Source organism: Urocitellus parryii, chromosome 7 (genome assembly GCF_045843805.1).
Source record: "Urocitellus parryii isolate mUroPar1 chromosome 7, mUroPar1.hap1, whole genome shotgun sequence".
Lineage (NCBI taxonomy): Eukaryota > Metazoa > Chordata > Mammalia > Rodentia > Sciuridae > Urocitellus > Urocitellus parryii.
The window spans coordinates 181477136-181488589 of NC_135537.1; the positions used below are offsets into that span (position 1 = coordinate 181477136).

The 11454-nt window shown below is 61.2% G+C and overlaps 1 protein-coding gene across 1 annotated transcript; it reads left to right on the forward strand.

Annotated features, from left to right (window-relative positions):
• Positions 1–3049: 3049 nt before the first annotated feature.
• On the forward strand, positions 3050–11245 carry Enpp7 (ectonucleotide pyrophosphatase/phosphodiesterase 7). Its single transcript, XM_077801303.1, has 6 exons — positions 3050–3302; positions 3606–3751; positions 4639–5265; positions 5798–6065; positions 7988–8131; positions 11061–11245. Exons 1-6 carry the CDS (start codon positions 3050–3052, stop codon positions 11243–11245), a joined length of 1623 nt encoding a protein of 540 aa, XP_077657429.1.
• The last annotated feature ends 209 nt before the right edge of the window (positions 11246–11454 follow it).

The following is an 11454-nucleotide window of genomic DNA, read 5'->3' on the forward strand; positions in this document are numbered from 1 at the left end:
CAAAACCCCTGCCCAGCGCCCTGCGGAACCGCCAGATCCTCCAAGACGAGGGGCGTCTCAGCAATGGCCACATCCAGAGGGGCCCATGGAGGCCTGAGAACCAGCCGTCGTGTGGGCTCCTGGGTGGGATCAGGATCAGGAAAGAGCCTGAGGTCAAAAATAGGAACGGCTGCGGGGAGCATGGCCTGGGTTCACAGTGAGTCCCACAGTGTGGGCGCCGAGCGGGGCCGGGGTGCAGGGAGCAGCTCTCTCACACTGCCTCTGCCTCTGCCTCAAACTGTTGAGAAACAAGAAGTTCCGTCACGGCGTGGATCTGGGGGTCCCCCAAACGCTCCCGAGTCAAAAGCACAGTCTGGATGCAGCTGCGTTCGGGGGGGCCCTTGGGAGGCGACTGGGGGGTGGCAGAGGATTCCTGCTGCAGGTGGACCAGGGTGAGAAGGGACCCTTGTGGGGGCCACGGGAGGAGGACTCTGAGCAGAGAGCTACCCACAGGGCAGTCAGATGGGATTTTCAGACATTTCACTAGGTTGAGACAGCAAGACTTTCCCTAAACTTGGACTAAATAGGCCAAGGACAGAGGCCAAGGTCAGGCCTTGACACAGAAGAGCCTGATGGAGTCAGCTCAAGGTCAGTCTGTGTATCTAACATCCCGATGACAATGCAGCCTTCACATCCCTGTCCAACAGCCCCTCTCTAGGCAGTGCACCCCAAGGAAGCCGTGCAATGGAGAGGAGAAAGGGAACCGGGGTGGGGGGACCCAGCGTGCATGACCAGCATGGCTGCACTATTTCTTAAAGAAGCCAACAGCCCCGGAGTCTGAAATGGGATCCTATGAACAAAGGCTGGTAAACTGGTGGTGTGCAGACATGGTTAAAAGAGGGGCTCTGGAGGCAGAACGTCAGCCCCTCCACTCACCAAGCCACCTTACCCTCTCTCTACCCCAGCTTCCTACCTGTAAAGCAAGGCTGTTCCTAAGTTCTGCCTCAAAGAACCACCTCGGAGCTTGATGAGACCCTGGATAGAGCCCAGTGCCGGGATATGGGAAACACCTCTACCCATCACTAGAACCAACCATCGCACACCCATGAGGTTAGGAAGGGAAGCCTATGGGCCAAGGAGCTCCCGTGGCCACCCGTGAGTGAGCAGAGAGCCAAGAACAGGTACAGCAGCCCAGGCCTGGCTGAGACTCCTGGGACTATCAGGAGCAGGTCTCCGGAGAAGGTGAGGTCACAGAACTGTCAAAACCTGGGCAGGAGTCAGTCAGAGGAAATGCAGAGAACTCAGTCCACCGGCCACCAAGGCCAGCGCCAGCCCCAGCACATCCACTCCTGTCCAGGCAGCCAGCCCTGGCCAGGCCCTGGACTGCGGACCAGCTCCTGACTCACCTGCCTCCCGCCCCCTCCTGGCAGCTGAACCCCAGGACCCAGGCCTAGGGCTCTCTCAGCTAAGAGGAGGTCCCCTGAGAGTGACTGCCAGCCCAAATCATGGAGAAGTGGGCTTAATCCCCCCTGGGAGGATGCAGCCTGGGGCTGAGCAGCCCTGGGCCAGCTGGCAGGGCCACTGCCCAGGACACCTTGGGGGACCAGGCTCTTTAGGCTAGTTCCCACCATCCCAGGAGCTCTGGGTCCTTGGTGCTGGAGGCACCAGAGGCAAGAATCAGCAAAGGAGAGTGAAGTTGCACTCTAGCCAGAGGCTGGGAGAACCCACATGATGGCTTCTACCATCCCATTGGCCAGGACCTAGTCACATGGCTAAGCCTCACTGCACAGAATGCTGGGAAATGGAGTCTTCCTTCTCAGCAGCCATCTTGCCACAGAAGAACAGATACCAGGGATGACTCCCCTGCCCAGCCCAGCATACACCCGGAGCCCTCCACAGCCCACAGGACCGCCTGCCCACCTCCCAGCTCCAGTACTCCCTCACCTCCACGTGTGTCCCTCTCCCAGGAAGCCTTCCTACCCTCTTCCTCCCAGTTCAGTCCATCCTATAAGTAGCTCTCCTGCAAATCCCAGGTGAGCAGAGGGGCCTTCTGGGTTCTCACCCCAGCGCTCATTAACGGGAAGCCCCTTCCCTCTCCCAGAGCCGCCTGCAGTTCTGCTGTGGCAGTGTCCCCTGCACTGGGAGTCTGTGCAATGCAGGGGGCCAGTCTCCGTGGCTGTCCTGCGCCTCAGCCCCGAGTGGGCCTCTCATGGTGGTCACCAACCTGCCCTGTGGTTCCCAGCCTTCAGCACGCACCAGCTTCACCAAGGCTGGTGGCAAGGAAGCCTCCCCAGAAAGTGTGCTTCCTGGGCCTGGGGAGGGAGGGCCCAGACGCCCACCCCGTGGGCCTGGCCAGGGAACACGGCTGCGCCTCGGCGGGGGCTGCTGATGCTGTGAGGGCACACAGAGGTGGCGTCGCTCTGTGGCAGTGTCTGCTAGCTGTAGCAGAACTCAGGGGGCAGTGGGCCGCTGTGGCCGGTGTGCTGTTCAACAAGACTGAGAGGGCGGCTCACTCCCACGCAGCCAGCAGCAAGTACTTCATCAAAACCTCCAGAATCCACCTCCAGTCCAGCCATATCCCCGCTCCCACAGCCACCGCCCGGCCCAGGCCACCACCATGTGGACAAAGAGGACAGGGAAGGGGCCAGGCTGGAGGTCCCTAGGGATGAGGCAGGCCTTGGGCTGGGTCTGGCCCAGGCCCAGGAAGCCCACCCACAGGCTCTCGCCAGGTAAACTGTTGGCTGGAGAGGGAGTCCATCCCACCCCCGTGTCCTCTGGGTCAGAGTAAGCCAGGAGTTGCTGAGGGCTGGGGTCTGTGTAGGACCCCGCCCACCCTGGGGCACAGGGAGGGAGCAGCAAGGACCCAGGGCCCTGTTGGGAGGAGAGGGATGCTCAGGTGCCCAGCAGCCCACACTGAGAGGCGTCCACTCGGGGCCTGGAGCGTTCCTGCGTCCAGGTCTGTGTGCCCGCCCATCGCTGAAGAAGCCTGAGATAAGACGGCCCAGCTGACCCCGGGACTTTGCCCTCCGGGGCCTGAGACGCCCTGCACCTGTCCCTCTGGAGAGCCGTCATGAGAGCCTCAGCCACCCTCCTCGCTGGGGCTCTGGCCACCCTGCTGGCTCCGGGGGCTGGGGTGCCCGTCCCAAGGCAGGACCGCCAGAACAAGCTGCTGCTCGTGTCCTTCGACGGCTTCCGCTGGAACTACGACCTGGACGTGGAGACCCCCCACCTGGACGCCATGGCTAGGGAAGGGGTGAAAGCTCGCTACATGACCCCGGCTTTCGTCACCCAGACCAGCCCCTGCCACTTCACGCTGGTCACTGGTGAGTGCTGACCTTGGCCGGGCCTGGGGGCAGGCAGGGCCTGAGACACCAGGTGAGCGGGCACAGCCCTGCCCAGGCACCATGCACGCCAAAGTGAGAAACCTGCTGCAGAGGGGGTCCCCACAGGACCCTCCCCATTGGTGGCAACTGACCAGGGGCAAATAAAGCTCCCGGGGGGCTTGCAAAGCAGAGACCCCATCCCATCTGAGTGGCGAGCAGCAGGGCTCAGGGGAGGCAAGTGCAGGATGCGCCAGGCTCTCTCCCGGGCTCACCTCCGCGCCCTGCCGCCTCCTCCTCCCTCAGGCAAATACATCGAGAACCACGGGGTCGTCCACAACATGTTCTACAACTTCACCACCAAGGTGAAGCTGCCCTACCACGCCACCCTCGGCATCCAGAGCTGGTGGGACAATGGCAGCGTGCCCATCTGGATCACAGCCCAGAGGCAGGTAACATGGCCCTGCCCGCACGGACGCCAGAGGGGACGGGGACCTGGCCAGCAAGGCTGTGAGAGTGGGAGAGCCCAGCCCGTGGCCTGCCGGGAGTCCAGCACTGGTGAGAGCTGAGTAGCTGGTTCCCTGGTGGCCCCAGGGCAGGACTGACCACGAGGAAGCATGTAGCGACCTGGTTGATCTGCGTGGCACCCATGGCCCTCACGGGCTGGACAGCCGAGTTCTGCAGGGTCACGGGTGGCATGGTGGGTGGTGGCGGTGTGCAGCCAGGAATCCCGCCCCACACAGCGCCGAGGTGCCGCTCCAGGCCATAAGTTCAAGGGGAGGTTTTCCAGGTGAGCCCAGAGGACACTTCTGAGCCCAGCCCGCCTGACAGCCAGTGCTTCCACGCACCTAAGTCCCCTCCTGCCTGTCCATGCAGGGCTCGGGCCCCCTCCGGCAGCAGAGTGTCAGAGCGAGGACCTGGCATCTCATGGCTTGGGGCAGTGAGCTGGCAGGTGGGCCTGCTGGCCAGGGCAGGAGGCAGACAGATCTGGAAATGAAGTGGCAACAATTTATGGAAAGATGAATGACTAGATTGAAGTCTGGAGGGCAGGGGACGGCACGAGACAGACAGATGGACAGACACCTGCCTGCACCCGTTGGTGAGGCTGGGCTTCAGGGCCAGAGAGGACTCTGGGCAGGTCAGGCTTGACGCAGGGACCCAGGACCATACGAACGACAGACATAACAGACTGAATCATAAGCTTCAGAAAATAAAAAGCCTGAGGAACACGGCAGGAGAGGGGCGAGTGAGCCGGCCAACGTGGGCATGGGCACAGGACGAGCAGGGCTGCCAGCCAAGGGTCCTGAGGGCTCAGTGCCACCTTGCCTTGTCCCTGCAGGGCTTGAAGACCGGCTCCTTCTTCTACCCTGGTGGGAACGTCACCTACCAAGGGACCGCCGTGACGCTGAGTCGGAAGGAGGGCATCCTACACAACTACAAAGACGAGAAGGAGTGGAGGGCCAACATCGACACGGTGATGCGGTGGTTCACAGAGGAGGACCTGGCTCTGGTCACTCTCTACTTCGGGGAGCCGGACTCCACAGGCCACAAGTACGGCCCAGAGTCCCCGCAGAGGAAGGAGATGGTGAGGCAGGTGGACAGGACCGTGGGCTACCTCCGGGACAGCATCGAGCGCCACAACCTCACCAGCAGCCTCGACCTGATCGTCACGTCTGACCACGGCATGACGACCGTCCACAAGACAGCCAGCGACCTGGTGGAGTTCCACAAGTTCCCCAACTTCACCTTCCGGGACATCGAGTTCGAGCTCCTGGACTACGGGCCGAACGGCATGCTGATCCCCAAGGAGGGGAGGCTGGAGGAGGTGTACGGCGTGCTGAAGGGCGCCCACCCCCGGCTGCACGTCTACAGGAAGGAGCAGTTCCCCAAATCCTTCCACTACGCCAACCACCCCAGGATCGCCCCGCTGGTCATGTACAGCGACCCCGGCTACGTCATCCATGGGGTGAGCTCCTGTTGGGGGCACCACTCACTGGCAGGCGGCTCCCCAAGGGCCAGGAGAGCCCCGTGTCTAGCTAGTCCCCAGTGTGGGCACACACCCTTCAGTGTGCACTAGGAACAGGAGTGCAGGTGCACCTGGGCGTGGGAAGCCCAGCCACGGGGGAGAACGGGCACAGAGCCAAGGGCACCTGAAGGGGAGCAGAGAGTGGAGCAGGGAGAGGCAGTCCCAGGGGAGGTGGCCGCTGAGCACCCATCCCCAACTCCCTTGAAGGAGGCCCAGCCCAGCCCCACGCTAGAAGCCCAGCCCCTTCCGGTTACCTCCCCGGCTCCAGGCCAAGGCCGTGTCTTTGGCCCATCTTCATGGTCTCAGAATTCAGAGGAGCCGAGTCTCAGAATCCCTCCATCCCCAAGTTGGTACCCCTCCCAAGGCCATCTGCCCACCTGGGCGCCAACCCCCAGGGGATGCCCAGAGGGCGAGAGGGCTCCATGGTGCCTGGGCTCCCGGCAAGGACTGGACACCCCACCCCTCCCTGCAGAGAATCAGCGTCCAGTTCAACAACGGGGAGCACGGCTTCGACAACCAGGACCTGGACATGAAGACCATCTTCCGGGCCGTGGGCCCCAGCTTCAAGGAGGGCCTGGAGGTGGAGCCCTTTGAAAGTGTGCACGTGTACGAGCTCATGTGCCAGCTACTGGGCATCGTGCCCGAACCCAACGACGGGGACCCCGACACCCTGAAGCCCATGCTGCGCCCGAGGGAGGGAGGGCCACCCTCCCCCGCCCCGTCCACAGACGGGCACACAGGTAGGCGGCACACCCTTTGACCTGGCCACCCGACACCCCCCTGGGAGTGGGGAGGGAAGAAGTTTGGGGGCTCTTGGGGACAGCTGGAAGCCCCTGGTCCTCGGTGGAGGACCTGGGCTGAGATGTGATCCCTCCTCTCTCCCCAGAACTGCCCTCGGGGTCTGCTCTCCTGCCAAAGGGGTGGCCTCCATTGATGTCGGCACTGCTGGGTACCCTGGCTCTTCTGGCCAAGGTCACGTAACACCCCACCATGCCAGGCCGGAGGCTGGAAGGAAGAGGGAGGATACAGCCAGGCTCCCTGCTCCCCACCATCACCCCTCCGTGCACCTAGGCAGCCGGCCCCGGGCTCTGACCCTGCCCAGCTGGTGACCACCCGCCTGCACCAAGAGGGGAGACTCCTTGGGACCCTGAGAGGCCCTTGAGCTGCTGGCTTCAGGCTGGAGGACATCACAGAGTGGACGGCCAGGAGCCCAGGCAGCCTCACCCTCCCTCAGAAGCCGACCTCCTGGTCCTTCCCAGAGCGGCCGACCCCTCCGCCTGCCCCGGGCCCTGGGCCCCTCAGACAAGATCCACGACTCGGAAGAAAGCAGAGTGAGCTCTGTCGGGAGAGGAGCTGCCGGGCCAGGTTCCCAGAACGCCCCAGCAGCCAGCCCGCTCCAGGACATCCCCATGTGCCAGCGACAGGCCACCCCGGGCCTCTGTTGCGTACAGTCGCGGCCCTTGGTCAGGCAGAATAAAGCCACACACTCTGAAGTCTGAAGTTTGCGGCAGGGGCTGGAGGGGGACCGCACTCAGGCAGCTCATGGTGACGGGGCGAGGGACAGGACTGACCCCAGGCAGTGGGGGTGACGTTTTAAGCTGGAGGGTGGCCAGGAAGAGCCAGGAGCAGTAGGCACGCTTCCCTAAGAAAGGAAGAGCCGAGTGTCTGAGCCCCGGCCAGGTCACCCGGGCGTGGTCCCATGAACACGGGAATGGGAGCAGCTGGGGACAGTTAGGAGGGCGCCGCTGGGGTCCCAGCAGGGCATCCTGGTGGCAGGGTGGAGATGATACAAGAGGACAGACTGGGACGGAAGGTTTTCAGGCTCTTGGAGATAGAATGCCTGAGGGATGAAGATCAAATGCGGGTGGTGACGTTCAGGTCCTGCGGCAGTGGAGCCACTGGAGATGGGGAAATGCTGGGGAGGGGCCGGCGCCTGGACACCCGGGTTCTGTGTTGGTAAAGCAGCTGCAGAGCCTGCACTGGAGCTGGGTGCCCAGCGCGGTTTGGCTGCGGTGTGAACACCGGCTTGTCTACAGGATGAGAGGGCTTCAGGCCATGGGACCAGAGAGGAGCCCCTGGCCCCAGAACGCAGACGGAGGAGGGAGTGGCCCACTGAGAGGGTGCAGCCCGTTGGCCACGGGGCGGAATTTCCAGGAGAGATCTGGAGATGTTCGTGGTGGGATGTGGGCGGCTGGTGGGTGGCTGGGGACACTTGGCTGAATGTCAGAGCTGGAAGAGACCCTGGAGACCCTTCCACCCAGCCCCTCATACAGATGAGGATGTCGGAGCCCAGATGCTGTGGCTGACCCATGCAAAGGGACAGAGCTGTGTCTGAACAGTTTTCAATCCCTGAAAACTGGTCCTGAGTCCTCTTGGCTACAACATGGGCCCCTCTGTGCGTCTGAGGTTCAGGTCCTGGAAGCGAGCCTGCCGGCACAGAGAGGGCACCGTGGCGTCCCTACGGCATGTCTGCAGAAACTCGCAACCCTTTGTTCTCCCCAAGAACCACGGGGGCCAGCGGACATGAGTACTTCACAAGCAAGGGACAGAAAGGCACATCCCCGAGGAGGGTCCCCCAGAGACGCTGGTGTGCTAGCAAGCCCACTCTCCAGAACAAAAGCCCTGGCTTGTAGCGTCCCCCCCCACCCGTCCTGTGGTGCAGATTCTCTCCCTGATGGACCTGAAGCTGGCAGCATGAGGTCCCTGCTGGGAGCAGCACCCAGAGCCGGCCTCAGGAGCCACGTCTGCGGCAATGTGGCTGAGAGCTGGCTTCCTGCTCCGCGGCTCAGCGCCTCCAGCCCAGCTGGTGAGCCCAGTATGGAGCTCAGGCCACGTCCTGTGGCCAGTTTCCTTCTCCAAAGCCGTGCCTGGAGTATGTGTCACAGTCGAAAGGAATGTCCCACACAGCCCCGGCTGTGGCTTGAGAGTGCCCCAGGCCCACACAGAGGAGCTGGCCAAAGATTGGCAGGGGTAGAGCAAGCGCTCTCCTCTCTCCAGAACCAGGCCCGGGGAAGTGCCCTGGTCCTCCCAGTCCCAGAAGAGGCGCTGCCATTTGTGGCCACACGGGGGCGCACAGGAGCCCTGCAGGGACGGAGCTGCAGCCGGGAAGAGCATGCTGACACTGCCCCTGGAACCCTGGCCACCAGTTCCAGCCTCGAGCCCTGAGCCTCCACTGCCATCACCTGGGAGGGCACTGCCCAGCACAAAGAACCCCGGGATAAAGGGACCCATCCCATCACAGTCCCATCCAGGTTGGCAGGTCACAGTCACCAACATGAGGGCACTTTGTTCCCCAGGGCGGCTGGTTTCCATGCAGTCCAGGAACTGGCCCCGTATGTAATAAACTGTTAATTCCCTAGGACATTGCAAACAGGAGAAGCAATTCACTCTTGTTGAGGACGGCCCCCCGCTGGACAGCCAGCCGTTCCTGGAGCAAGGGTGGGCTTTCGCTGGGAAGGAAGCGGAATGAGGCGGCTCTTTGTGACCTGACAGGGAAGCAGTGTTGTCTCCAAGCCCTGGCGCTCAGCAAGAACACACAAGGTGGAAACAGCAAATAAGGTCGTGTTGATTTGCTCCGGTACGGTACGGGGCCAGCAGCGGAGGACTTTCTCCTGCACATTTTGCATATGAAACCCCTTGAGTGCTATGCATTCAAAACTGTGTTTTAGAAACTAGGCTTTGGAGGAGGACAAATGTGTTCCAGTCCTGATCCCCCAGGAGCTGTGGCACTGGGCACAGCCCATACCTCTCCCATCCCCAATTTCCTCACCCGAAACTTGGGACTCTACAGCATGCCCACCTCCCTGTGCTATCCAAGGATGAGGCTCTCATCTGCAGAAGGCAGCACAGGGCACACGCATGCCCAGGCAGGTGCCCAGTAGAGGGCAGCCAGGGGATGATCACAGCCCTCTGCAGACAGCTGACTTTGCCAAGTTTTGTCCCTCTCCTGTGGCAAGGCCATACACATTTTTGCAAGTGTGCATTTGTCCAGATTAGCCTACCTTCACCTATGAGCTCCTCCCAGGCCTCAGGCTTGGACCTTTGGCTTCAGCCAGTCTCCAGGATCCATCCCAGCCTGCACTCCAAGCTGCCTGACCAGCTGCCCAGAGCTGGGTCCTGCCTAGGCCTGAAAGCTCTGCACTTTGGCTTGTGGGCCTCGGACCCCACATCCAGGAGTTCTCCAGCACGGGCTGCCCTCCCAGGGACAGCATCCTCTCTGCCTGCAGCCACACCCAGGCCCTGCCCAGGCCAGCCCCCCACCCCCACCAGCTCTGGCTGGACTGGGGCTCTGCCTGGATGGGCCCGGCTCCAGTCTTGGCCTTCCTGAGCCTGCCCACCTGGTGAGGAGAGCATGAGAGTCCACATTCACAGCCAAGAAGGGGCGCACACTCACAGGGGCAGGCAAGGCACCACCAACCCCAGAAACCCCCCGGACTCACACTCAAGGTGGCCACACTGGCTCAGCCCCTGAGCCTGCTCTCTTTTTCCTTTTCTTTCTTTTTTTTTAAATATTTTTAGTTGTAGATGGACACAATACCTTTATTTTGTTTATTTAGGTTTGGTTTTGTTTGTTTCTTATGTGGTGCTGGGGATGGAACCCATGTCTCATGCGTGCCAGGCCAGCGCTCTACCACTGAGCCACAGCCCTGCCCCTGGAGTCTGCTTTCTGGCGTCTGGGCCAGCAGGTACGTGGAGACTCCAGAGGAAAGAGGAAAGAGGATGGAGGAAAACCCTCTGTCTGTCCCACTGTCCACAGGACCAGCCTCCCAGGTCAGGACACAGACTAGATGCCCACAGGGGCTGGTTTTCCCATCTCTGCGGCCCTGTATGTGCAATGTGTGTGGAGGCACACTCCAAGCAGCATGTCCGGGGTTCAAGTTCAGTTCCCACCAGCTCCAAAGCTCACCAGCTCCATGGCCCTGGGCAAGTTGCCCGTCTCTCTGGTCTCGGTGCCTCATCTGTTAACTCGGGAACCATGGCAGCACCGTCTCACAGGGTGGTCCCCGTGACAAAATGAGTTAGTCCTCACAAACTGCTCTGGCCCAAGCATTCTGAAAAGACAGACTGACAAATGCTTTTGTATCTAAGAGTGAGAAAGTCCCTTCCCCTTTCAAGTTCACCCTGTTGATTCTCCAGCAGAAAGGTTCGAGCAGGTGATCCGCCCATGTCTTTCATGACCCTCCCGTGTGGTGAGGACGGAGGCCAAGCTCAGAGCAGTGGGGCCAGAATGAAATGTCACCTGGCTTTATTTGTCATGTATTTGATTTTAAAGATCACCTTCAATTCGGGTTCCTGCTACTGATTTTCTGGCTTTTGTTATTGTTGTTGCTGTTTTAATATGTTCCCTTTAGAATGAAGTAACCTGCAGCGATTTTAAAATGTGAAGAAGATATTCTTGAAGAACACAATAAAATTCACCAGTTCTGTATAGAATTTGACATCAAAATAAAAGATAAATAAAAATAAAATTAAGTAACAAAGGATGAGTTCATTTAGTTGGCCAGCCAGGAAGTTTCTGGAGGGCAGCGTCGGGCCTCTCTGTGGACAGAGATGTGCCACGTGTCCACTATCATCCCACATGAAGCAGAGTTCAAGGAAACCCAGAGCTGAAACACAGTGACAGTCGGGCATCATCTACTAGTCCAGGGGATGGCAGTAACGCGGGCTGGTTTGTGGCAGGGTGCCCCAGCGGGGACACAGAAAGCCCCCTTTGTCAGGTGGCCCCGCCCCTTTAGAGCGGCTCTGGCGCTGTCACCAGGAGGCGGCGCTCGTGCGCTCCTCAGCGCCTGCCCGAGCTTCCTCCGGCCGCTCCGGACGCACCGAGAGGAACTGGGATCCGTCTTTTCCTCCGCTCCTCCGGCCTCTGCAGCGCCCGCAGAGCTGCTGGATCCAGCCCGGGGAGGGGGTCGAGGACCGCTGAGAGTCGGCTCCGGTCTTAGATGGAGCCCTTAGAGAACGAGGACTTCCAGGGCCAGGTCTCTCTTGGGACCCCGTGAAGGAAGGGGCACTGTGGCCCTGTGCTTCGCCCAAAGGCTGCCAATACCAGCGAGCCTCCCCTCTCAGCCTCCTGTTCCGTCAGTCGCGGGGTTGGGGCGCACACCCCTCTGAATCCGCGGGTCGGAGGGCCCG

Bases quoted from the DNA above. Each gene is read 5' to 3' on its own strand.
- Enpp7 (XM_077801303.1), top strand. From the start codon at position 3,050: ATGAGAGCCTCAGCCACCCTCCTCGCTGGGGCTCTGGCCACCCTGCTG. The intron at 3,752-4,638 runs GTAACATGGCCC...TTGTCCCTGCAG, and splicing joins GGATCACAGCCCAGAGGCAG to GGCTTGAAGACCGGCTCCTT. The intron at 6,066-7,987 runs GTAGGCGGCACA...CCTGTGGTGCAG, and splicing joins GTCCACAGACGGGCACACAG to ATTCTCTCCCTGATGGACCT.